This window comes from Tenrec ecaudatus, chromosome 2 (genome assembly GCF_050624435.1).
Source record: "Tenrec ecaudatus isolate mTenEca1 chromosome 2, mTenEca1.hap1, whole genome shotgun sequence".
In the NCBI taxonomy this organism is placed as follows: Eukaryota; Metazoa; Chordata; class Mammalia; order Afrosoricida; family Tenrecidae; genus Tenrec; species Tenrec ecaudatus.
Genome location: NC_134531.1, coordinates 289,958,411 through 289,984,486, shown reverse-complemented (window position 1 = coordinate 289,984,486; position 26,076 = coordinate 289,958,411). Strand labels below are relative to the sequence as shown.

Sequence of the window (26,076 nt, the reverse complement as noted above, 5' to 3'; positions counted from 1 at the left end):
GGGAGGGAATCGCATGACCTACTTAATACCATCTGCAAAAAAAAAAAAAAGGTGGGGGGTAGGGAAGGCAGATGTACGCCTTTTGGAATTGTTTCTAGCTTTATGGCTCACCACACCATCTCTTTTAGAGCCATCTCAGGCTTTCTGTTGGAGTCTCTGTTCCCTTTGACACTAATCTTATGACAGCCACCTAAGATATAGATAGATAGATATAGATCTATTATCTATAGATAGATATAGATCTATAATCTATAGATAGATAGATTATAAAGGCACACCCACTGCCATTGCATTGATTGCATCTCATAATGACTCAATGGTACTCAGAGCTCCTGCTTCTTTCACAACCTTTGTCTTTTACTGCTCTCTCTCCCAAGCCTCCGGGAAAACCAACCCCAGATTTACCAAGTAATTAAATTTTCATTAGTCCAGGCCCCGGTCCGGCAGGAGGTTTTTTTTCCTTAATACATGTATTATTTGAGAAGTCATTTCCTACGTGGCTTCTAATGAGTTTCCCCAGGGACCGAGGACCAGCCCATGTGCTAGAGCAGCCTTCTCAACTGTGCCACGGTCCACGGGCCAGTCTCTCTTAGAGGCACGGAGGTGATTTGCTTTCCTTTACCTACTTCCAAGATCCAGCCTGGGACCTGGCACATTTAAGCACTCGATAAATAGTTACTGAGTGAAGAACTCCAACCAACCAACCCACCAACCTACCAACCCCATTGCCCTAGAATGGAGGAAGAAATGAACCAAAGCACCTCTATTTGGGTGTGTTTGATAGTAAAGCACCCAGAGCCTCACATACACACAAGACCAATGAGACTCAACCTTTCCCTGCGAGTGGCTTACAGTCTAGTCTCTTGGGTGCTTGTGCCAAACACGGAGTTATGACTCCCAGTATGGCGGCGCGCCTTGATGGCCCCAACGGTAAGGAAACAGATGAAATCTTGACTTTTTAATCAAAACCTTCGATGGAATGAATCCTCAGTACCTTTCAGCTCTGCTCCTTTACAACACGTACTGAGTTTCTTTTGGTTCAAATAGCCGTGAAACAAACAAAACAAAACAAACACCTCCCTTCCTTGCATAAATTAAACAGAGACCCAATCATTCCCCACGAGGATAGAAGTTTCAGAATGAAATCTCAGGGCTGCCAACAGAACAAAGTCACGATTGCTCCTCTCAGCTCCTCCCCTCCTGCCCTAGACAATTGTCATCTCCGACCGAGGAAAAGTGGTTGGCCTACCCCTGACAGATGGACAGTTGTCAGATGGACCCTCCCAGGGGCCCCAACCCATTGTGCGGCTGCACGTTGGCCTGGTAGACAATCGGCCAGACTCCTAGGAGGAGGGGAGAGCTGGCAGAGGGGGAGGGGGCGGGCGGGCTTGACTGACACCAGAGGGGGCTGGCTTTGCCCTCCCCCCCACCCCAGGCTCTTAGCAACAGCCCCGTTTGACCCTCCTCAGCCCTGGGAAAATCAAATCAGTGTCCCGTTCTTCCAGGCATGATGCCACATCACAAGCCCAACGTCAAGGCGGCCGCCCTCTCTGCCTGTTAGCCACAGGCGCTCTCTGATCTGGTCCCTGCATTTGCAAAGTGCTACCGAGAAGGGGGGCACACAAGGACCACCGCCCACCGCCTCGCTGCGGCCCTGGGTTCAGGCTTGACTGTGAGTCCTCCGACTTCATCTCCTCTCCTGGGAAGGGTCTGAGAGCGGGGTCCCAGCCCCCTGGTCCAGCCGGGAGCTTTCTTCTTTTATTCTAGAGCCCTTGGCACCCGGCTGCGCGCAGCTTTCCCATTTGTAGGTGGAACCCTATTGGCTTCCCAGGCTCCTCGATTTAAACCCCGCCCGGCTTTCCGTCCGCTCGCAGCCTGGGGGCCAGGTCGTCCGGCAGCCCCAGCCCAGCCCGGAGGGAGCCGGGGCGGCGGCGGTGCTATTGTGTGCATGCCGCGCGGGTCTCCTCTTCTCTCCTGGTCCAGAGATGGCGAACCGGGGCCCGAGCTACGGCTTAAGCCGCGAGGTGCAGGAGAAGATCGAGCAGAAGTATGACGCGGACCTGGAGAACAAGCTGGTGGACTGGATCATCCTGCAGTGCGCCGAGGACATCGAGCACCCACCCCCGGGCAGGGCCCAGTTTCAGAAATGGTTGATGGACGGCACGGTAAGGGCGGCCTCGGGCTTTGCGACCCGGGCCGTGGGCACCGACACCTCGCGGGGCCCCTTTGTTTTCACGCCAGGCTGCGGGCTGCGGGCGACGCTGCTGTTGCCACGCGCTCGGGTCTCCGCAAGGATGGGGATGCTGCTATTCCCGGCAGCATTCGGGCGGACTGCACAATTCCCCAGCTAGTTAGAGGATTCCCCGCCCGTTCTGCTGAGTTGCTGGCAAAACCAGCAGTGCCCTTTTCCCCAAGGAGACGAGAGGACTCTTGCTTTGTAGCCTCCTCTCTGCCTTCTTGGTTAATTCAGCTCGTGGGGGATAGGCGGGTGGGGGACATTTCTTTGCCCCAGGGGAGTGAATGGGTTGGACAGTGAAACAAAGGAAAGATTGGGGAGCCAGTGCGCTGGGTGGTCACTAGGTTTAAGTGGATGTGTTCTCATGAAAAAAACTAAAGGGAGTTTTGATTTCGTGACCGATGTTTTGACCAGATGCTTGTGTGTGGTGGGGGTGGCGGGGGGGGGGGGGGAGGGGAGAGGGGAGGGGGGTTGGGGACTGCAGGCTAGGCTGATTCAAACCAGCCCATCATTTCCCGAAGGCTGGGACTTACGGTTACATAACCCTGCGATCTATTTGGTTGCTCAGGCCGTGGGTTATAGGTGTCTGGATGAGGGGACTCGGCCCAGGGATGGAAGCCGCACGTCGATCCAAAGAATACAATTAGACCCCGTCATCTGACACTCCCCTGAAGCCACCGACTCTCCTCTCCACGCAGTCTGGGATGATGTCCGCCTCCCACTCCACGTCATTCTCCCAATCTGTAAACATTCTTCTCCTCACCCAGGAAAGGAAGAAGGCGCAAAGCAGGAAGGGGGCTTCTCAGCTGGGGGTGGGATGAAGCCCTAGGGATGGTGTTGGCAGGGCTTTTAGGGCTCAGCATGGGAGCTTGGCAGCACGGAGGTGCCCACGCCTTCCTGGGGCCCACGACTTGCCTGCACCCAAAGCCGGTACGCTGTGCCCAATAGGAGACAAGCTCACCTGGACTGAGTGCCCTGCACCTACAAAGGGAACCCTTGGTTCTGTCTCCCCTCTGCCCCTCCAGGTCCTGTGTAAGCTGATAAACAGTTTATACCCACCAGGCCAAGAGCCCATCCCAAAGATCTCTGAGTCTAAGATGGCTTTTAAGCAGATGGAGCAAATCTCTCAGTTCCTCAAAGCGGCGGAGATCTATGGCGTCAGGACCACGGACATTTTTCAGACGGTGGATCTATGGGAAGGTAAACAGCCAGCGGCGTGCCTCTGAGATAGCTCTCCCCTCCGCCTCCCCATTCCAGCCCCCCCCCCCACCTCCTTTGTGAAGCCTGCTCTCTTGGTTCTTGCTGAGTGGTGCAGGCGGAGTGCGGGAGTGTTTTCTGCTGTTGGCATTCAAGTTGTCAGGCACTGAGCCTCCCAGTAGGCGGACCCCCTCTAAGAGAAACACAGTCTAGGACACATAGCGACCTCAGCATACCAGCTCGGAAGCGGAAGGCCCGAGAAAAGCTAACATGGTTACCTGGAGGCTTCTCTTCCTCCCCAGCACAGGGCTTCAGACACATCCCAGCTACTGGAAGAGAGGGAGGCAGGGGGGCGAGAACGTCTGACTCACCAACAGCGGGGCTTATAGACAAAACCCGCTGGAGCTATATTCGTCATTCACTTAGAAAATTAATAACGCCCCAACCTTTTACACCCCAACCTCTTACTGAGCCATTCTTGGGAGCTTGGTAACCATACCTCTAGATCAAAGAGCCTGACAAATGATTTTTTTCTTTCTTTATTCTTTTCCGCATATGCATCGGTATAAAGATAGAGAAGTCAAATGACATTTTTGGAGATATTTAACAACCCAGCATTACTGAGGGAAACTGAAGGGAGACACTGTCTGGGACCAAGGATCTGGGGTTCCAGCTCCTATTCGTCTGCAGGTGCACTCCATCCAGGACATTGTGTTCTCCGTTAGGTCTACCTGAGGCACTGAGGGGATCAAGCTGGGCCAAGCTGGGCTCCAGGCTGACTGGACCCTCAATGTCCATTGTCATTGGCTGGCAGTTACCAGGGGCCCAACCAATAGGATCTCCAGCAGAGTGGCCCCAGTGGCTCCTCGCCCCATGAGACCAGCGACTTTCTCTGGCGAAGAGACGATGGTATTTGAAGGGGCAGTCTAGGAAAAGGACTGATAGCAGAGAGGACCACACCATTGAGCAACTTGTAATGAACCAATCACCGCCATAATCTTCACAGCTTTCTGTTGTCAAGTCCGGGGCTGCTGAGTCACGTTGCCCTCCGAGACCAGGGACTCACATCCCAAATGCCAAGGAGCTCGCCTCCTGTTGTGCGAATCCCTCGTAACCCAGATCCCTGGAACCTCAGGGTGGTGGGTTTCTGGAACCCTTGGTTCAAACCCAATGTGAACTGTCATCATCAAGGCTTAGCTTCGTTTCCTGGTTAAAAACTATACGTTTCCCCAAAGTAGGAGCTGCTGCGGAGTGCATTTTCCAGTAGATGAACCACTAGTACCTCCGGGGATACGTTTTTGTCTGTAGGACCCAGAATCAGCTTGACAGCAGCTGGCAAAAGGCATTATTTTTATACATGTGCTCCCCTGTGTGGTGCCTCTTGGTTCTCCTAACAATCCTGCGAGGTGGTAGTCAGTTACCTGTTCCACAGAGGATGCAACGGAAGCTTGCTCCTGCTCCTTTTGTGCCTCAGACAGCTGGCAATTAGCAGTGCTAGAACCTGAATCCAGACTCTCCGAGACTAGAGCCTTAGCCAGAGACTAGAGCCTTACCCACTCCGTTCTTTGGCCCGGGGCTTAGTTTTCTTCATGATGTGACTCATAAGGGCACTGTGCTGACCGGGGTGAAGAAGAGGAGGGCGTGATGACTCAGAGCTATGTGGGGCAGAAGGACAGAGCCCCTGCCTGGTGGGCTGAGAGTGAATGAGAGAGAACCAGCCAGCACAGGAACTGTGCAGACAGGAGTGGGAGGGAGCTGGGAGGGACTCTCCTGCCTTGACTTTTCCCAGGAGGTTTGACATTGCCATTGCTTTTCCCAAAGACCACTGTACAGCTAGGAGGTGCTCACAGTGTGGGGCGGAGTGGTAGGGAATAAGGGTTTTCCATCAGAGTAGGTGGAGGTCTACACCACCCACCCCAGTTGTGTGTACTCGGTTCCGCTTAAGGAAGAAGACTCAGAAATCTTAGCCGGAGATCAAGTCGTGGGCAGATGGACTTCAGGCAGGAAAAAGCTCCCGGACAAAGGGATCAAGGCAGACATGGAGGAACCTCATCTCCAAGAGGGAAAAAGGAATACGAAAAGCTTCCCATTCCAAGGGCTCTCTGGCTGCCAGGCAGAAGGAAACATGCTGGGGAGGGCCTGGAGAAAGGGCGAGGTAATAGAGAATGGGCAGTCAGGATGGTTAGGAGTCCTGAATGGCCCTGGAAAACCCCAAGGTCCAATGGCAAGAGAGGACATTTGGAACATTTGGGGAGGATCATTATAAGACCTAGTAGGGATAGTTGATTCCCCCACCCCCACCCCCAGTGTTACTGTCGGAAAGAAGCTCAGGCCAGAACTGGTTGCTAGAGAGCAGAGCAGGAGGTGAGAGAGGACAGAGCGCACCCTTAAGAGGGTTGCTCTGAGCAGAGCAGGGAGTGGTCAGGGGCCAGCTTTGGAAACCACCAGGCTGCAACATGGACTGAGTTAGCAAAGCTGGGGCCTTTTCTGCAGGAACTGGGTGGATGCGCACGAGTTTGACGGTGATAAGATGGCATCAGAGGGATACTGCCGGTTAGGACTGGCGTGTGTTTTGTGTTCATGTGCATGGGAAGGTCAACCTGTTTGTCTACAGAGCTGTTGGACACACCACATGCTTCTTCTCTTAACCCCACATTCGCTCTACTCCCTCCCCTCTTTCCCCCTCTAACTGCGGGCTTGGGCTTGGTGCTGCCCTCCTGATTCCTTCCTCTGGGCTTGTGGTCCCTGTGGCTGCTGAGGCTCCAGCCCTCTCACCTAAGTTCTTCTTTCCCTCTTCTGCAGGCTCTTTGTGCTCCACATCTCTGTCCCTCCCTGGATTGGCCTCTTGCTCATCTTCCACAGGGCATCTTCTTCCCAAACAGGGCTCAGCCTGCCCCACAGCTGCTCCGTGGCTCTCCTGCTGCTCTTGTGATGCAGGCCTCTAAATCTGCATGAGCCCAGCTGGCCACGTGCCTTCTGCTCTAGGCAGCCTTTTCCCAGATAGGCAGTGCCTCCAGTTGGGTCCAGAGGCCCCTTTTAGATTCAAGGTGCACTTTTTCGGGGTGGTGGGGAGGGATGGACTCTGGGGCAATGGGATAAAGAACCAGGGCTTTGGAAAAGAGCGCAAATCCTAATGGTCCCCCAAACTACCCAATCACAGAGACTGGATAGACAATGTGACTGGAGAGTGCTCTGGGTAGTAGCTGGAATGGCTGGTTCTTTTCAGGGTGGGGAAGAAGTGGAGGGGGGTTTTCAGCTTAGAGGAATGGCGGGGGGAGGAGGGTCTTCCCTTTTGGATGAAGGAACATGAATTACCCTTAAGTAACTCTCCCACCGCCCATGGCTGTCTGTGACTCAGAGGAGAGCTTACTGGCTCACCATGGGTGCATCTTTCCTAGAGAGGAGGAGGGGATGGAAAAAAAGAAAGGAAGGAATGAGTGAATGTGGATGAGAGAGAGGGAGTTGTGGTATAGTATCTGGTCAGGAAGACTTTACAGAAAACTTACTGTAGAAGATAGTACAGTCAGGAGTGGGATCAGGCATCTGATTGTCTGATTCAAACATCTCCTCTACCCCTGACCAACTAACCACTTGATTTTCTCTATCATAAAATAGGAGTAATAATAATAGCACCTCTTTCACAGGGTTGATGTGAGAAGTCAATGAGATAATACATTTGAAAGGCCGAGCAAAGTCCTTGGCGATAGTTGAGCATGATCGATGCTGGCAGTGTAAAGTCTTATTCTCACCAGCCTCTCCTGGTCTGAAATGAAGAAGAGATGAGCAAGGCAGGGAACACCTCCACGGTGCTCTCTTGATATGAGGGGCTTTAACTAATGCTCTTACGTAGGCGCTCATGGGGCTGCCTGAGTGCCTCCTTCGGTTACTTTCACATTATCTGCTGCCCTTCAAGAAGGAGGGCCGGCTTTGTAGGCCACAGTACTGAGTTTGCCTCCTTTGCCTTCATTGCCTCCTTGATGCCTTTCTCTGGAATAATCTATCGGTGTTTCTCAACTGCAGAGCCGGAGGACTCTGGTAGAGTGGATAGAGTATGAGTTTTTGAGTCAGCAGATGAATGGTAACCCTTCTTTTGCACACAAAGCTGTGTGTTTTGGGTACTTAGCTCCTGCGCCTCACTTCCCTTCCGTGTAAACAAATCGAGTGCCTCCTTCACAGGATTCTTCAGTTCAAGGATTTTCCCTCGCTGCCGTCAAGTCAATTCCGACTCAGAGGGGCCCTACAGGACAGGATAGAGTTGCTTCTGTGGGTTTCACAGGCTGTAAATTTTTCGGAGCCTAGAAAGCCTCACCTTTCTCCCAAGAAGTGGCTGGTGGATTTGAACCGATAACCTTGAGGTTAGTAGCCCAATCTGCAGGCCACCTGGGCTATACGATAAATGTACAAAATACCCAACACACCGCCTGGCTAATCGACACCTAATAAATGTTGGCTTCTTTTGGGCTATGACAAGTCCTCTGGTGACTGATCTCTTGTATTTTTGTGTCACCACGTGGTGAGTGTTCTACACGGAATTCTAGAATGTTCTAGCAGGCAAGCCTTGAAGATAAACCAATTCAAACCGCTCTCTGCATACCCTAAGGATGGGGAGCATGAGCACCCAGTTTTGTCACATTACCCTGCTGGCTTCCCCCATCCCGGGAGTTAAGCAGGTGAGGTGCGCTTGGGGGCGTGGTGTGGCTGGACGGCTCAAACCTATTCTCAAGGGATTGTCACCAGATGTGTCATTTCTCCACAGCTGCACAGCAGGAGAGTCCTTTCACCTAGTGTGAGAGCAATTTTAGGAGCTTGTCAGCCAGAGGTCGTGACTGGACATCCCGGGGGCCCTGCCTGCTGCTTGAAGCTTTCTGGTGGGTTACAGCCGCCTCTGTGGCCGGTGGTTTGGTTTAGTGCCTTTCTCCTGCTGCAGTGGTCCTCAAATTCAAGTGCTTCAAAATCACTAGAGAGTTTGTGATTCCAGGGCCCCATCTGCAGAGTTTCGGAGGTATTTCTAACCATTTGCCAACTGATTCTGCTTCGCTGGGAACCCCCACCTGGAAACCCACTGCCCGTCAGCCTCGCTCCTTGCCCAGGCAAGGCAAACAACGAAAATTCCTCAGATCCACCAACCGAGCTCAGCCTACCCTCCGACACTTCCCTCTTGACCACAGTATTTCCCCAACCTTGAATGGAGGGTTGCGAATCAGGCCACGTCACCATTTAGGCGGGACAAAGGGGATCTTTTGCTTCACCTCCTCCTTGCCTTCATCCTAAGTCTCAGGGAGATGAAAGAAGGATGCGCATGTTCTGAGAGTTACAGATGATGCATCGGGACTGATGTATAAAATCCAAGCAGTACAGAAAGAAACAGGAGATCCTTGAAGATTGCTTTGTAGTATGAAAGGAAACACAGAAAGCAGAGAATGTGTGATCTGGTTTTATTTTTCCCCCGCCCAGGGGACTTCTCTTTTTTGCCTTTTCCTCTCTTTGTCCTTCACGTTACCAAAGGCATGAACAAGATCGTCCGGGAGTAACAGGAACAACAAACTAATAGACCATAGCCCTGTTGGAGGGTCTTTATGGTGGTAGCACTAACTTTATTAGAATGCTGGGGGGCAAGTGCAGAAGCTCTGCACTGGAGAAAATAATTTAGTATTTTGGGGTGCAGGAAACATTGCTTTGGAATATGTCATTGCCCTATGAAAGTGTTCCTTGCTCTGGAAAGGCTGGGAAAGCTACTGTCTCAGCAGCTCCGGGTAAGTTAAAATTCCAAGTTGCTTCAGGGTCAGTATGACTCTTGGTCTTCCTTTAGGGTCAGTGGTCTTCTTAGATCACCCCCAAGGGCTATGTCTCCTCTGCTGTCCCTCCCATCTCCTCTACTGTCTCTCCATCAAGAAGATCCCCAACATTGGCTTGGCCCTTCTGTTGGGGACTGTTGGTTGTCTTGAAACAATGGCCTTGAGCAGTGGCTTCCTAGTGGCCTTGAAGCACCCCTTGGATCTACCCAGGGACATCCCTCCCCAGCCCTTCAGGGATCCCAGGGTGATTTGCTGGGAGCAGAGATTCCAAGCCACCGGGACTCTGGGTTGACTCCCAGCTCAGACCAGTGTCCTTCTCATGATTGGTTTTGCTATTTGACTTTGTGAAAGTGATCTCTGAAGGAGGCAGTGATTGCTTAACAAATGCCGTTCAGTTTAAATTCAACTTAAAGTTAAACCTAAATAATTTTTTTGTGTGTGGAGAACTTACCCTGTGCCAGACATTGTGATGTTGTTGACAAACTGACATAGAAGCAATATTGGACTGTATCAGAATCCTCTCGGAAGATTGCCCCCCAAGTCTGGAGTTTTAAGATTCTCAGGTTATTCTGAAGATGCGACTAGTTTGGGAGACACAAGATCAGGTTCTTTTTCTTTTTTGAGAAATCATTTTGTTTGGGGCTCTTACCGCTGTTATAACAATATACATATCAACTGTATTAATCACATCAGACCCAGGTTTCGTAAACTGGCCTGAGACTCCCTGGGAAGCTTATTACACATAAGGACTCCCCACCTCTCTCGGGGGAAACACCAAAACATTCCTGCTTTAAAAGACACCCCATTGGTCCACTCTTCTGAAGTAATTCACACCCCCCTTTAATGTTAGGTCCTGTTTTCAAACTGTTTGAAGGCCTCACACCTAGGCAGATGTGACCCTTGATTGTGATATAAATAGTTGGCACCCCCTGTCATCTCAAGTGTGACTCATAGTGACACTGAGTGGAACTGCTCTCCAGGCTTACTGAGCCTATACCTCGCTCTGGGAGCAGCCTGCCTTTTCTCTCTCCATTGGGTTTGAACCGCTGACCTTGACGCTAGCAGCCCGACACATAACCCTCAGTGCCAACACGGGCGCCTTACAAGCAGGTGAGCTGCTGCTATTTTATATTGGCACTCTTCAAAGCGCTCCCGTAACTACATAGTTCTGTTAGGTTTCTAAATAATTGACCTTCAGTGATAAGAATAAGCCTCCCCACCCGGTGTTGATTCTTCCCAGGGGCCCCTTTCCATCTTGCTAATTGGAGTCTCTGAACTAGTAAAAGAGGTAAGGTTGGAACAAGGAGGCCCGCCACCAAGTTTGTCGAGCCAAGCATCCTGGAATTCTGCCCAAAGAAGCTTTACTCAAAAACAACTTAGCCATGCCAAAAAAGCAAGCTAGACATGCACTGGTTACAGAGTACAGATTTCTACACATAATGGTACTTAGGATCTTCATGGTATTTCACTGGGCCAGCACATTTATGAGAACTCTAGACCCCAACTGTTTTTTAATAGCTCCATCCCTAGTTAGATGAAAATTTATTCCATACAAAACACTTAACCACAAGACTTTTTACACTCTTTTGAGACTGAACTCCTTGGGCCTGTGGGGCCCAGGAAGCTCTGGCTCAGTTTTATCCCCAGTACAAAATGCTGGGCTGGGCCTTAAGACAGCCTCTGGATCCCTTTGATGTCCCCTGGACCCTGGCTTCAGCTAAGGAACACGTGTCTCCATCCAGCCTGCTGTGGGCTTCCTGGGAGATGTGGGCCATTGGACTAAATGTGGGCTTTAGAGTCAAATCAGAACTGGAACAGATCTCTATTTTTTGGGTGACTCTGGACAGATGCCTTGACTTCTCTGAATTAATTTTCCCATCATACTCTGGGCGGGATGATGCCAATCGCATGGGGGTGAGATCATGCATAATTGATATGTCAAATTCTCATGTCTTTGGGGCTATTTTAATAAGGAACTTTATAATTTATTCCTGTCAAACGATGTCTCCTTCCACAGCTTCATCTGCCCCACTCTTGCAACGATTTCTTTTGTCAAATCTCTTGAGAGGAAGGTGGGGGTGGTATTTATGATTCTAGATGTCTCGATATTTTACCTTCGCCCCCAACTTGATTACTATGGGCCTTTCTGGGTTCACATAGTAAGTAAGTAGAAGGACCAGCTGCTGTGAAGGAAGTTGGATCTACAGTTAAAAGCGTGGTTCAAAGCTTGGTTTTGTTTTCGTGTGTGTATAGCCTCTTGCACCAGGTTGGTATCTGTGGTTTCAGGCTCCGTATTTCTCCGGCAACTGGCCAAGTTAGAACAGTTATTTCCAACGACCTGAGTTGGGCTTACTTGACATGTGCAACTTGTGTCCAGAGGAGATGACTGGCACATCCCTGTTAACTCATATAACAAACCTTCCTGGGTTTCCTCTTTTCTCTAGGACCTCCTTAATGACTCATGACTTAAGCGTGAGTCCTTTCTCTCTCTTACCAGAGTAATCCTTCAGAATGCCACCAGTACAGTTCTATTACAAGGTGCGCTTTTGACGAGGTGCTGTTGAGTCAGGGCTGTCTCCTAGCGCTCGATCCTGTGTGCGACAGGACTGATCCTGTGTGCGACAGGACTGATCCTGTGTGCTCAGTCCTTTGCCGGTCACAACATCACGCCTGTGTTTGAGTCTACTGTTGAAGCCTCTGTGTCAATCCATCTTGCTGAGGGTCTTTCTCTTTTTTTCACCGACGCTCTACAGAGCACCAAGTCCTTCCTTCTCCAGGGACTGGTTTCTCCAGATGACATATCTGAAGTACCTGAGACAAAGTCTTGCCGTCCTAAGGAGCATGAATGCTTCCAAGGCAGGTTTATGTGTTCTTCTGACAGCCCGTGGCCTATTCAGTATTTCAGTATCAATAGGACAATTGAAAGGCATGCACATCAAGTAACTGAAAATACCTGGGTGAGGTCAAGTTTACCGTAGTTCTTAACACTCAACAGCTTTACTTTTTAACCCATTCAATTTAAGTTTTGTGCCGCAGATCTGCCCAAGGCAAGGCATTGTTTGATTTCTCCACTGCTGTTTCCATGGGCATTGATTGTGAATCTAAGCTAAAGAAAATACTTGACAACTCCAAGTTTCTCTCTGCTCACCATGTTGTTGCTTGTTGGTCCCTTTATGGGGATTTTTGGTGTCCCATACTTGGAAGAGTAACTCTTAGTAAATGCTGTATTCTTTGATCTCCATGAGGAAGTCTTCTTTACTCTTTGCTTATTAACACACAGGTTGTTAATAAGCCTTCCTCCAATCCTGATGCTGCGTTCTTCTTTATAGTTCAGCTTCTCAGATGATTTGCTCAGCATACCAATTGAACCCATTTGGTGAAGCGACACAACCCTGGTACACAGGTTCCCTGATATTGAACCACACAGTGACCCTTTGTTCTCTTGGAAAGACTGCCTGTTGATCCTTGTACAGGTTCTTCTCGAACCCAGGGAAGTTGTTCTAGAATTTCCATTCTTCTCAAGGCTGTCATACGCTATGATGATGCACACAGTGGAATGCATTCCTGCTATCTGTAAAACAAGGCCATCCTCTCTCGGGCGCTCTCTGCTTTCCGCCGAGATGTATCTGAAACGCTGTGTTCCATGTCCTCTATTGGAAACGGCTGGCTTTTCTGACAGCTCTCTGTTGATGTTCTGCTTCAGTCGTTTTCAGAGTGTCTTCTGCAGAAGTTTACCTGGGTGTGATATGAACGCTACTGCTCAACGGGGTCCCTGTGAGCTGGAAGTGACATGACAATGCCCAGCCACCTATGTCCATCTATCTGTCTCTTTTCATATAAACACATTACTGACATATTTTTCATCTGGGGAAAAGAAGCCTCTTTTGACAGCCACTCTGGGTTTCCAATCATATTCTCGGAAATTTATGTGTGCATCCCTGGTCCAGATGCTGCCCAGATGCCCTGTTGTCTGCCACTCCAGCTGCTCCTTGAATCGGGGGAATTCTTCCTGGACAGTTCAACCCTGTATCTATCAGCCGAGCCTCCGCCTCCAGGAGATAGATGACCTCTGGGGCTAATGTGGAGGGGCAGGTGCGTGGAGCGGGAGAAAGAGGCAGAGAGGCGCTTTTCTCTCTGGCTCTCTCTCCTAGCTAAGTGGACATCCTGGATTGGACTTCCTTTGTGGGTCTTAATTGTTGATGTTATTACAGTTCATAGTCCATTCTCACTTTCCATCTGCCTTTCCCCGTAACTCTGTATTCCCCGGGGGCTGAGCTGCAATTGCCTCACGAGAGAGATGCAGCTGGTTCAGTCCTGCTAATGAGGGCCTGCACGGCTTTGCTCTTTCCTTCCCAGCTCCGCAGCAGACTGAGAGCTGCCTTCTGTCTGGCCCTGGCTTATGCGCTCCAGCCTTGGGGCTGCCGCACATGTTTGGTCCGCTACTAATCATACAGTTGCATCTTCCCCAGTCTCCCCAGTCCCCGGGATGTACATTGATCTCCTGGGAAGGAGAAAAAGGATGGAGAATGAGAAGCGTAGGTTGGTCTTGTGGGGCCCGTTGACCTCCTAGGGCTGGGGGTCCAGTCCCATGGGCTTCTCAAGTAAGGTCGCTCCCTGCCTCCTTGTGGGAGGGACCACACCTGGCACGCCTTTCTTCCTCCTTCCCACCTCTTTCTGAATCTTTCGCACACTATCTCATTCTTCTCTCTTTCACACGCAAACCAGTTCTTGTCCCCGCTTAACTACCTCCAAGCAGCACACGATTAAAAGCCTCTCCTGTGTCTCACACCGAATGCTTTCCGTGTGGATTCGTTTCTTTTCCTTTTCTCAGCTTTGGGCCCCAACAGCCTAGTGAATGCTCAAGGCCACACACGTGAAGGCTTTTAGGCCCCTTGAACTGAGATGCAGGAGAAGAGAACAGCCGCTTGACTTTGACGGAGAAGGAGCCTCGGCAACCAACTCCTCTCTGCTTTTCTTTTTCCTTCATTCCCTCAGAACCAGCCCTCTTGTGCAGGAGCACCGTGCCAGCCCGCCACCGGGCTTCCAAACTACAGCTTATCGCACCACCCAGCAAAGCGGTCCGCTGAGTGCAGGGGCGTGTCTCTGTATGCACCTCCGGAAGGTTTCATGCATACAGCAGCCATGAGTGAACCAGAAAAACCATCTCTGATATACACTGGCTGATTTTTTTAATTCCTCTGTAAGAAGTTTATTCACGGTCATTTTAGGATCTATGTTAGCCTGGAGTGACTAGAAAAACAAATTCATAGACACTCATGTTGTGTTTCAGAAAGAGCTTTATATACAAGAGCAGTTACATCCCAGCCCAGTCCTGATCAAGTCCATAAGTTCTATATTAACTGATATGTCTGATAGCAATCTATAAATTCCTCTTCAGACTCATGAAACAAATGCAATCATACCCAATTGAGGAAGCTCTCAGGACAGTGGGTGGAAGGTCTTGTGGATCCAGTGGCGGTAGCGGCATCTCACTGCTGGCAGGGGTCTCCACGTGGCTTCTCCAGCTCCAGAGCTCTAGCATAGCTCCACATGTCTTGTCAACAGAGATGTCTCACAGGGAGTGAGCCTATTTATCTCCTTAGCTTCTCCATATGAGGTCATCAAGCTGCAACCTGATGGACAGGCTAAACTCCACCCCTTCACTCTTAATACTTAGATTGACAACAGATGATATAACTACCACAGGGGCTCATGGAGAAAGATTGGTAATGCCTCCGTTGGTTTGGATTGCAGTCATGTAGCAGAACTTCCTGGGGGAAGCCCCACGCTTCCAGAATCCCTTGGCCCGGCACGTTTGGTTGTGATCTCTTTGTTGGCTTCCAGGGAAGGATATGGCGGCTGTGCAGAGGACCCTGATGGCCCTCGGGAGTGTGGCAGTCACCAAGGATGATGGCTGCTATCGAGGAGAGCCCTCCTGGTTCCACAGGTAAGAACCCCACCCTGGCCCCTGGGAGCACAGGACAAGTTGAACCAGAGGGAAACTCGGAAGCCAGAAATGATTTCTAGCCCACACCACATGGAGTGAGTACTTCTTGCCTCATAAGGAATCCCTCAAAGCAAGGAGAGGCTTGCTGCTATTCACACACCAGCACGACACCCAGGACAGCACTGCTTTGTCCTGACTACCAATGCCTTGCTCCTGCCACCTGGGCTGGGCACCATGTCTCCAGAGACTGAGAGAGACTGAATGCTCTTTCTCAGAGAAATCTGGATACCTGAACTCCGTTTATTATGGCACGCAAGCAGCCCTGAATCTACCCTCCACCAATTGCACGTAATGAAGGCAATTCTTAGGGTGACCATATGCCCTGTTTGACCTCCTTAATGCTTACGGTCCCGACACTTTTGTTACTGGTGTCCTCTTTCACTCTGAAAAGGGTCCCTGCCTGGAGGATACAGGATGCGATCACCCTAGGAAAGGACTTCTCCCCCAACGTGAATCCTGGTGTTTATAGAGGAAGAACTGAAACCCAATCCCAATAGTTTCCTGAGGAATGAAGGGCAAACAGGGAATAACCGATTGCCCGAGTCTTTTTGCCACAAATCAGCTGGAACTTGTTTGTGTTATTTTCAAAGAAGCTCCTCTGAAAGATCTAGGGATCGGCCAGTTGAAAGCTTAGTCTGAGCCCCATCTCTAGTAGCGATTCACTACTCGTTATACAGGTTCAAACAAACAAACAAACCCCGAAAAACATCAATTCTATAAACGACTGGTATTCATTCATTCATTTACACGACTGGTCTTTAACAGAAAAGTTTGCTGATCTTGCTTGCAGAGTTGCTTGGCCCCCTTTTAAGAAACCAACAACCACAAAACTCATGGAATCATTAGGGACCCTTGTACTAGCGCCGGCATTCCAGGATCAAGTGTGGGTATCTGCTTCTGCAGGCCCCTGTATCATTCCAGTGCCCCTGCAAGGGGCAGCATCTGGAAAACACAGAAAGCCCTCCCGCCCAACCGCCAGCGCCCTCAGCCCCAACACATGGCATGGTTTCACTGGGATTCGCAACTGAGCATGAATCCTTGGCCCGGGATCGGGAAGGGTGGAACAGGATGAATGATGGAGAGGCGAGGTTTTGGAAATGAGAGCTGCTTCCCCCTTACCTGGGGGAGGTCACTGTGAGGGAGGGGAGGAGATGACCACAGGAGAAGGACGAGAGGAGTGGGGGGAAAGGAGGAAGACTAGAACTGAGAGTGAAGTCCCCCGAGAAGCAGTCAGACACCCATTCTTTTTTGCTGGAAATTCTGGAAAACTGGGCTTTTTAGAGCTAGGAAACCTACTGGCAGAAGTCATTCTTTTCACTGGGGTCCCCCACCTCCCCCTAACTAGAGGCTGTCTATGGCAAGCTTAAGAAGGGGTTGAAAGCTGTCGGATTGACACGTCCATCTCCCTCCCTCTGCGCAGGAAAGCCCAGCAGAACCGGAGAGGCTTTTCCGAAGAGCAGCTTCGCCAGGGACAGAACGTCATAGGCCTTCAGATGGGCAGCAACAAGGGAGCGTCCCAGGCGGGCATGACCGGGTACGGGACGCCCAGGCAGATCCTGTGAAACGCTGAGTCCCGCTGCTGTAGAGGGACCACTGTTCCGCACCATGGTCTCCATGGAGACGAGATAGTTAGACACCTCTGCCCTTCTCCTCTTTCTCCAAGCCTCCCATCCTTGGTTTCTGCCAGAGCTGCTGTATTTCCGCTGAAAAGTCCACGTTGCCTACTGCTGCCACCTTCTGTTCATTTCGAACTATGCAAAGACTCCGCTTCCTTCCTCCCCCCAGCTCCTTCCTCTTTAGGCCAGAAAGCCGTTGTTCGTTTGATAATTTATTGACTTATTTATTTGCCAGAAGTTTTCCTCCCCAACTTATAGAGCGCACCTAATAAACAAATTAGTCTTGTGTCTTCAAGCGTCAAGTTCATTCCTGGTCTTAGACTCGGACTTCGCAGATAGGGCTGTTTCTCTGTGACTCAAGGGATCAGACACATATTGGCCCTATACCGGGCTTCTGAGACTGTGAATCTGTATGGAGCATACACCTTGTAATGAGCAGCCTGACCCAGAAGGTCCCCAGCAAGACGGGCATAAGCTTAACCTGGAGTGGCGGAAGCTCTTGGGAAGTTTAGAAACAGTGTTGTCCACTCTAGGCGCTTAAGGCTACGAGGTCAAGAACCAGGTCTTTGACCCCACAAATCACGTGAGTGTCTTTTGCTGTCTTTCATTGCCATCAGATTGACCCCCACGCATGGTAACCTTGTGTGCAGCAAAAGATCGGCTGCCTGCCCACTTCTACAACATGTTTCTTGCTCATTATCATTGGTCTGCAAAAAGTTCATTGTAGCCATCTTGTATTTCGAGTACTGTCCCATATACAGGGTTCATCATCGAGTACTGCATTGGACAAGATTCTTTTCCGATGTATTGAATGATTTTTTTTTTGGAAGTAAGCCACTTGGCTTTCCTTTTCAGTCCATCTTAGTTTGGAAGCTCCACTGGTGGTATTTGCAATACTGGTATCATTGCTTCCAGCATCATGGCAACACATAAGTTAAGGTAGTATGGTGCGCTGACATAAATGGTGGCTTTGAGGAGCTAAATGCCACCAACAAATTTTTTTTTTGTTGATTCTGCCTCCTAGCAACCTTCTTTATTCTTATTATGTTAGATCCAGTGGGGACCACATCTGTGAGTCGGACAAAGCTCTGTTTCTTAAGGATATATCTCATAGAAGCCGAGGCAGAATCTCAGGGATGGATAGACAAAATGGGAAGATGGGTGTGTGGTTTATGGAATGGATGGATGAATGAAGAAACTTAACTTTAACTTCTTTAGCATTAATATTCCGCCTACAGACCAGACCCTGGGCCCGGGGCTGAAAGTTGTACGATTTATCTGTCAGGAGTTTAAGTAATATAGATGACACTCCTACACACTCACTGCCATAGAGTCAATGCTAACTCCTAAAGATCCTTGAAGACGGGGAAGAACTGCGCCTGTGGGTGTCTGAGAGTGCAACTGTATTGGAGTGGAAAGCCTGGGCTTTCTACAGCGCGCTGGTGGGTTTGAACTGCTGATGGTGCAGTTAGTGGCCCAATGCCTAACCCACAGCACCACCTGAGATCTAGCTAAATTTCCCCCAGGCACAGAGAAGCAAAGAGGTAAAAGATGCCTGTGTGTCATCATTTTCTCTTCCTGGTGGGACATGCCAGTCGAAGCAACACAGAAAGTGATATATTTGGTAAGAAAAAAATATGTGGTCTTTTGCCCTAGCTGACAGGAAACTATGAAACAAATGGAACTAGACACATTGCAACATTCTAAATGGCTTGAGTGGCAGTCTCTAGACTGTGGTCTTGGTGGTTCTATGGGATCAGTGTGGGGAGCAGAATCGTGGACCCCGCACACCGCTCCACCCCCCACACGCACACACTTCAACTAGAGCAGTTCTGGCCTTAACTATTTGACATATTTGGATTCAGCATAAGATTTCTTTTTTAAAGAAGACTTTATATTTTAAAAACTTAAACCAGGTAAAGAGATTCCAAAAAAAGAAAATAGTATATAGGTGATCTAACGGACTTCAGGTATCCTCAGGGGTCCTAGCATCCCATTGAAAGCCACTGGTGTATTGCCTATTTCTGGAAAGGTGTCACCAAGCACATGGCTGCTATTTTCTCTCCTCCAACCTGACCTTGGCATTGCCACCGAGTCCAAGAGGGTGTCTGAAGATCCCGATGACGTCAAGTAAGAGTGGGAGGAAATGCATGTGGGGAAAGAAAGTGGTGTGCCCTGGTTGGAGGTGGGCGATGACGGTAGAGGCAACAGTCTTCACAGAGAGGGACTCGGTTGTGGGAAGCTTTCATGCCATGTCCTGTTCTGTCCCTCCCATTCCCCTGACTCCATCGTGGCTGAGGACAAGCAGTTCAGAGCCATCCATTCAGGCCCAGCAGTAAGCCACCTGCTAACCCTACCACCATGCCAAATCCCAGCTGGAGTGAAGAACAGGTAATAAGAACACAGAGACCGGGCATTTTCTACTCCAATTCCGCTGCAGCCAGATATGCACCAGACACACACAGCCTCAGCCTGTTTACTATGCCAAGACTCTCTTCAAAAATACGATTGGATAAAGTACTCTGGTTAGGAAAAATGAATTACCAAGCAGGTGCTCTGAGACATGGGAAGTGAGATTAAATAAAGGAGTTAGAAAATTCTCCTTCTGGGTAAGGAAACAAGAACTAAAAAATAGAGAAAAATATGCCCAGAATAAGTCAAAACTAAAATTCTAGATGGTACCATTGTGGGGTGTGAGGAGAGATGAGGTTTTATGCAGAGGAAAGATGGGCTTCATTAAAGGTACATTTCATACACGGTGATAAGAAGAAAACGGAAGTCTAGCTCACTTTATGAGGCTAATTCAGCATGGGTTCCCAAACCCCTTAAGGACCCGGAAGGAAAATAACAGATCCAATTCATTTGTGGACATAGGTGTGAACATTCTAAATAAAATAACACCCAAATAGTTCTAATGCACTTAAAAGACCATATCAAGGGAATCAGTTTCTATAGTTCTGTAAATTCTTTTTTTCTCATTAGGTGGGCTCTTTGGGAACCTAGTAGAGTGTACAGAGTGCAACTTGAACCTGTAGGCATGTCTAAAGCAAAAGGATGAAATGACAAAGCAGATGAATCAACGAGAAGATTTCCATGGGGTGGTGGGGAGCGGCTGCCAAAGACAAAGTAAAGCAGTAAAATGAAGCATAGCGTTGCTCAAACGCCTAAAGAAAAGAAAACACTCAGCATTTCTCAAGGTGAAAGAACTGGGGGCATATTGGAGCTTCGAGTTAGTTATAGTATTGAAGAAATCTGTGAGCAAAGTCTTGACGAATGCAGGAAGCATCCGCAGAAGATGGAGGGAATACAGGAAGTCACTGCACCACAAGGAGCTGGTGAGCAGTCACCCCGTTCAGGAGGAAACACGTGATCCAAAACTGATGGCATTGAAGGAGAAGGTTCTAGAGCCTTGAGAGGGGTTGGTGAAAGTCAGGGCTCCAAAAATCGACTGCGTGCTAACTGAATCTTTCAACAAGCAGATGCGGTGCTGGAAGCACTTACTTGTCTATGCCAGGAAATTGGGAAGGCAGCTCTCTGGCCAACGGATGTATTGCAAAGAGAGTGCAGAATTTATTGAATCATTTCATTCACATGCCAGTAAAATGTTGCTGACGATAATTTAAAAGTGGCTACGGCAGGACCTCGGCAGCGAGCTACCAGAAAGTCGTCAGATTCAGAAGGCCTGGGACAAGGTAGATCATGGCTGATGTCAGTGGGGGCTTGATTGAAAGCAGGAGCGATCAGAGAATGCCCCGGAGAGGTGAGGCTAGCAAAGGCTCCGAGTCACGTGCTTCGGACATGCCATCCAGAGAGAGGCACTGGTTCCTGCAGAAGGCAAACTGGAGCGTCAATGAAGATGAGGAAGACCCTCAATGAGATGAATTCACACAGTGGCTGCACAATGGATCCAAGCATAGAAACAGTGGTGAGGCCGGTGCAAGCGTGGGGCATGTTTTGTTCTGCTGTACAGACGGTGACTATGACTCAGAAGCTACTGCCTGGTGTCTTCCCAAGGCATTATTAATTGGAACTCTATTCTTTTATTCAAAAAGCCCTCCTGGTGATCAGATAGGCTGAAGATATGCAAACAACTAGAAAACGATCCCAATCAATCCATCAGTAAACATCGATTGAGTTCCTAATATACTTAATTGTGTTGTAAATGGTGGGGGTCACAGAGAAATAGATGGTGTGGCTCGTTACTGAACAAATGTATATATTCTAGAGGAGCAAACGGAAGATACCATGTGATGCCCTGTATCATTAAAAAATAACGGGATTTATTGTCATGGAATCCATTCCAACTCACAGTGACCACATAGGACGGGTTAGAACCACTGCTGTTGGTCGGTTTCTGAGACGACCACTCTTTACAGGAGTAGAAAGCCTCATCTTTTTTCCACACAGCAGTGGATGGTTTCAAACTGCTGACCTTGCAGTTAATTAAAAGCCCTCTTTGCAGCCATTAAGGGCCAAATGAGATCCGTACTCACTTGGACCCCATAAAGGGAGTGTCGTTTGGCCAAGGATGGCCAGAGAAGGCTCGGTGGAGGAAGCGGATTGTTGTCCATCTGGTTTGTGAGAAAGAGTTTGGCTGCTTGGCCACTTCTCTAAATCTACATAGCCCGAAGAGGGGGGAAAACAACGAGAAAGGTTCTTGAATGTTGGAGAAAAATTCTTCCCAAGTAGGCTTGAAGCAGGCAACCATTATTTTGAAAATCTCCGTGGCTCCCAGGCATAAACTCTCATTCCATTTTAGACTGCTAAGAGGCACGGTTACTTACTGGCAAGATCTTAAAGGAGCATGTAAAGGTGGTTTCCAAATTCATTTTTGAAAGGCTAAATTCAGCCAGTGTTTGTTACAAAGCTTTGGTTAGCGTTCAGCTTCACGTGCAAGGCACAAGCCTTCCCATCATGATGGTTGTAGGTCTTCCTTGAGATCATGACCCCCCCACATCTAAACATCAGACACCTGCAGCCTCCACGCAGGACCTAAGAGCAAGGCTCATGTAGATCACAGATGCAAAAAGACTTGCCATCCACTAGAGACATCTGAAAGGAGCCTGGTGATTTCAGTGGTTAAGATCTCAGTTGCTAACCCAATGGTTGGAGGTTCAAAGCCAGCAGCTGCTCTTCATGACACAGATGTGGCTGTTTTCTTTTAAAACGATTACAGTTTTGGAAATCCACTGAGGCAGCCATATGTGGTCAAAATAAACTCAGTAGCAAGGAGTTTGTTTTTGTGAGTGGCACCTGAGGGCATGACAGCTGGTGGGTTGCCCCGAGGCTATAGTGTGATGGCATGCCTCTTTTCTGGTTCTCAGAGGAGCTGAAAGCAGAAAGATCATTTAAGTAAGTATCTGGCTTTAGGCAGAATTCTCTACTTTAAATATTGTACCACGGGCTCTTTTGTCAAGGAGTCCTATTAGCCACTGGGTTAGCCACTGGGTAGTTAACTGCAAGGTCAGCAGCTCACACCTATCAGTCATTCCACGGGAGTCTCCGGAAACTTCTAGAAGGTTGTGACGAGTCGGAATCTGCTCAATGGCAGTGGGTTGGTTGGGTCAGGGGAGCTCCTTTGTTGGTAGGATCTAAAGGCTCATTTTTCATAAAGCTTTTTTAAAAATTTGCAGGCACTGTCTCATTTTAGTTATAATTTACCCAAAGTTTTAATAACATAATAAATTACAGCACTATTATTGATGGTAGCTGTAAAGCAGCAAGCTACAATTTAAAATTATGCCAACATTATCTGTATAAGTGAGCTCACCATCCTTGGCAGAGCTTTTTGTGTATGCCTAGTTCCCAGGAACACTTTGAAGATGAAATTTCCTCATTGGCATAAGTCAATGTCATCTTCATGGCTTCTAAGTGAGCTGGCATGTGAATGGTATTGCCTACTGATGATTGGTAGGCGTAAGACCTTGTAAAAATGCCATGGGGGCAGTGTCTGACCTCTTTTAACTGCTCAGTGGGAGAGAAGAGTCAACATTAACAGCACAGAGCCAGTTCCGAAGAAGAGGAGACCAGATATACCTCCGCCTTCAACCTTCTTCACCAATTCTGACATCAACCAGCCCTCTCACAGAATTTCCTCACTTCTCTGCTGGGTTCAGTAATCCATTGTAATGGCCACCGAGAACTCACAAACCACATGACTATGAGGTTTCTTAGGGACGTTACCAGGTTACAACTCAGGATCAGAAATGTTCACAGTACAGTTCTTGGTCAGGACATACTTTTTCAGCCGCCAGCAGACACACCTCTTTGGTCTTCAGCCTCTCAGCCACATGGCCCCTGGGCCTGCGCCCTGCTTTGGCAAGTGTTATTAAGTTATTTTTGCTTTGGGCTGATAAATATGCAAGTCACTCCTCTCCCCCAGTAAGCCTCAGCTCTAGCACCACGTGTCAGCAAATTCAGCTCCCAGGTAAGTGCTGGTGAGGCTCCCAAGTCTCTACATTCCCTCTTCAACGCACCCAACTTTTTTTCTTCATTGACTGCTCTTGGTTTTGCTGCCTTCGTACCTCTGCCACGTCTCTGCTGGGTCTCTTCCATGTCTCTTGTCATTTCCGGTGTTGTAACTCTCTGACCCCTGGATTGAAGAAGTTCGGTGTGTATGGATCTCAGGGACCACAAGACATGCAGAAACGCTTGTTGGTTCTTCCTTCTTGATGATAATTAGATCCCCCTTTCTGCTCCTGGGGAGAAACAGAAAGCTTCCTACTCCCATAAGGAGTTCCGTCTTAGAAATACACAGGGACCATTTTTAAAATCATTTTATTAGGGGCTCATACAACTCTCATCACAATCCATACATACATCAATTGTGCAAAGCACATCTGTACACCCATTGCCCTCATCATTCTCAAAACATTTGCTCTCCACGTAAGCTCCTGGCATCAGGTCCTCATTTTCCCCCTTCCCTCCCTATTTCCCCCTCCCTCATGAACCCTTGATAATTTATAAATTATTATTTTGTCATATCTTGCCCTGTCCGACATCTCACAGGGGCCATTTTCCTGGGCCCTATAGATCACTACAAGTTGGCATCACCTCGATAACTGAGCATTAGTTCTGCTTCTGAGATGGCTCATTTTAAACCTAGTGGGATGTTGAAACTGTCTGGTTTCATGTTAGACTCTCCTTACATCCTATTTATATGGTTCCACTCCACATGGGCACCATGCACTTTATGTACTTGTTAGCCGGCTAGCCAATCCCTTGGAGGGCACGCACCCCTCATCTTTGCACAGTTCTACGCAGTTACAACAAGGACTAGACTGAGAAGAGTTATGTTGAGTCATTCACTGTACCGAATCATTCCATCCCCAGAATGAGATTCTAGGCTCCTAAGCATTGTTTAAAACTGACTTCAAGTGGTCCATGTCAATTTTCTATCGAGAATACTTTTATTATACAGATACCATATACACAACAGGATTCTTTAGGGAACATTTACAGCCATGGTCCGTGTCAATTTGTGATAGTTTATTTACCTATTTCAGCACCATGAAATAATTCAATAGTTTTATTGGGTTCAGAGTATAGTTAAATCCATTTTATATGAAGAATAACCTTCCCCCCTCTTGAATTGTAAGCTTACCTAGACTGCTGTGCGGTTTTCTCACTGGGGTGATGGTGACATGCAAAGAGTAAACTAAATTATCCTTCTGTCAATCCGTGTCTTCTCAGTGACACACACATTGCACCATTCTAACCTCTAGTTGGGATGCTGTCCCATCGGATTCGGTTGGGCCTCTGATGCTCAGTTATTTTATGGATGATGATACTAACATCCGATAAGGAAATGGAAATTTCCTGGTCAAAACAGGTCTTGGCTGTCATTGTACCCACCAATCAAACATAAAAGAATATTTTATTAACATCAATTCTTCCTCTTGTAAAGAGGGAGAAGAGAAATTAGAGAACAAGGGAGGGGTAGACTACTGGGTTGGGGGTTGGTTGATGAGATTTAGATCATTGAATATAAAGTTGATTAACTGAAATATAATCCCCACCTAATTTACAATTTTGAAAATTGTTTAAAAAATGTTTTAACGTCATCTACCAGAAAAAGTAACAAAGGACAAAAAAAACCCACATTGTATTGTAGGGACGCTATGAATCAGAACTGACTCAATGACAATGAGTTTGTTTTCTTTGTGTTTGGATTTCGAGAACATGTAACAGAACCTGTAATAGATGGCTCTCTGAGCTAATGCTCCTTCAGAGGCACACAGTGGCAAAGATGCTAATTTGTGCCTATTGCATTATCTTGAAAGTGCTTCATTAACAATACAGGCCTTGATTAACGTCAAGGAGCCCTGGTGGGGTCATGATTATGAGTTGGGCCGATCCTCTCAGGTTTGTCTTTCACACCCACCAGCTGCTCATGAGCAAGGTGTGACTTTCTGAAACTCCTGTCAAGATTTACAGTCTTGGAAAACCACAGGGGAAGTTCTATTAGATAGACTATACAGAAGCAGTGAGTTGTGGGGGTTTCTTTTGTTGTTGTGGTTGCCTTTTTTTTAATGGCTAATATGCATTGTGTGCTGCTGAGTCAAGGCTGATTCACAGAGATTCTTGGGAGCTATGTTCTATGAGCTGTCCCTTAGTGTTTCTTGGGCTGTCATCTTTATGAAGGCAGATCACGAGGTAGTTCTTCTGGGAAGTGGCTCACATTTTGATGAACAGCTGAGTGATTAATCACTGTGTCACCAGGATTGCTGAGCTTCTTCCTTCATTTGCTTTTAGGACCCCATTCCACCGGCAAACCTCCCTGAAGAACCATTTCTATCGCGTTAAGCTATTTGTGCATCAGACCTGCATGGTGAGTTTTCTTTTTCTAAAAGTTCTTTTTAAAAAATCTGATAAAGCCATATATAAACTACCCCAAGAGCTTGGTAAATTTAAAGGACATTTTCAATCCCATGATCAGGGATAATCACGGCCCGCAATGTGGTGCACATCATCCTGGAAGAGTGGTTCTCCACCTTCCTTATGCCGTGACCCTTTAATACGATTCCTCATGCTGTGGGGACCCCCAACCATAACATCATTTTTTGTTGCTACTTCATCCCTGTTATTCTGCTACTGTTATGAATCAGACCACCCCTCTGAAAGGGCCCTTCGAACCCCAAAGGGGTCGCTACCCACAGGTTGAGAACCGCTGTCCTAGAATATTAAATGCTGTGCTTCTGTTAGGCACCATCCAGCCAGTTGCAA

The 26,076-nt window shown here is 48.4% G+C and overlaps 1 protein-coding gene across 1 annotated transcript; it reads left to right on the top strand.

The window, feature by feature from the left end:
• The first annotated feature begins 1,985 nt into the window (after positions 1-1,985).
• TAGLN3 (transgelin 3) lies at positions 1,986-16,962 on the top strand. The gene is made up of 4 exons (XM_075543467.1): positions 1,986-2,165; positions 3,262-3,436; positions 15,073-15,175; positions 16,656-16,962. Exons 1-4 carry the CDS (start codon positions 1,986-1,988, stop codon positions 16,795-16,797), a joined length of 600 nt encoding a protein of 199 aa, XP_075399582.1. The 3' UTR covers positions 16,798-16,962.
• Positions 16,963-26,076: the final 9,114 nt, after the last annotated feature.

Excerpts from the sequence above, each read along its gene's own strand:
- TAGLN3 (XM_075543467.1), top strand. The coding sequence starts at position 1,986 with ATGGCGAACCGGGGCCCGAGCTACGGCTTAAGCCGCGAGGTGCAGGAG. Across the intron at positions 2,166-3,261 it reads AATGGTTGATGGACGGCACG|GTCCTGTGTAAGCTGATAAA; the intron begins GTAAGGGCGGCC and ends CTGCCCCTCCAG. Across the intron at positions 15,176-16,655 it reads GAGCCCTCCTGGTTCCACAG|GAAAGCCCAGCAGAACCGGA; the intron begins GTAAGAACCCCA and ends CCCTCTGCGCAG.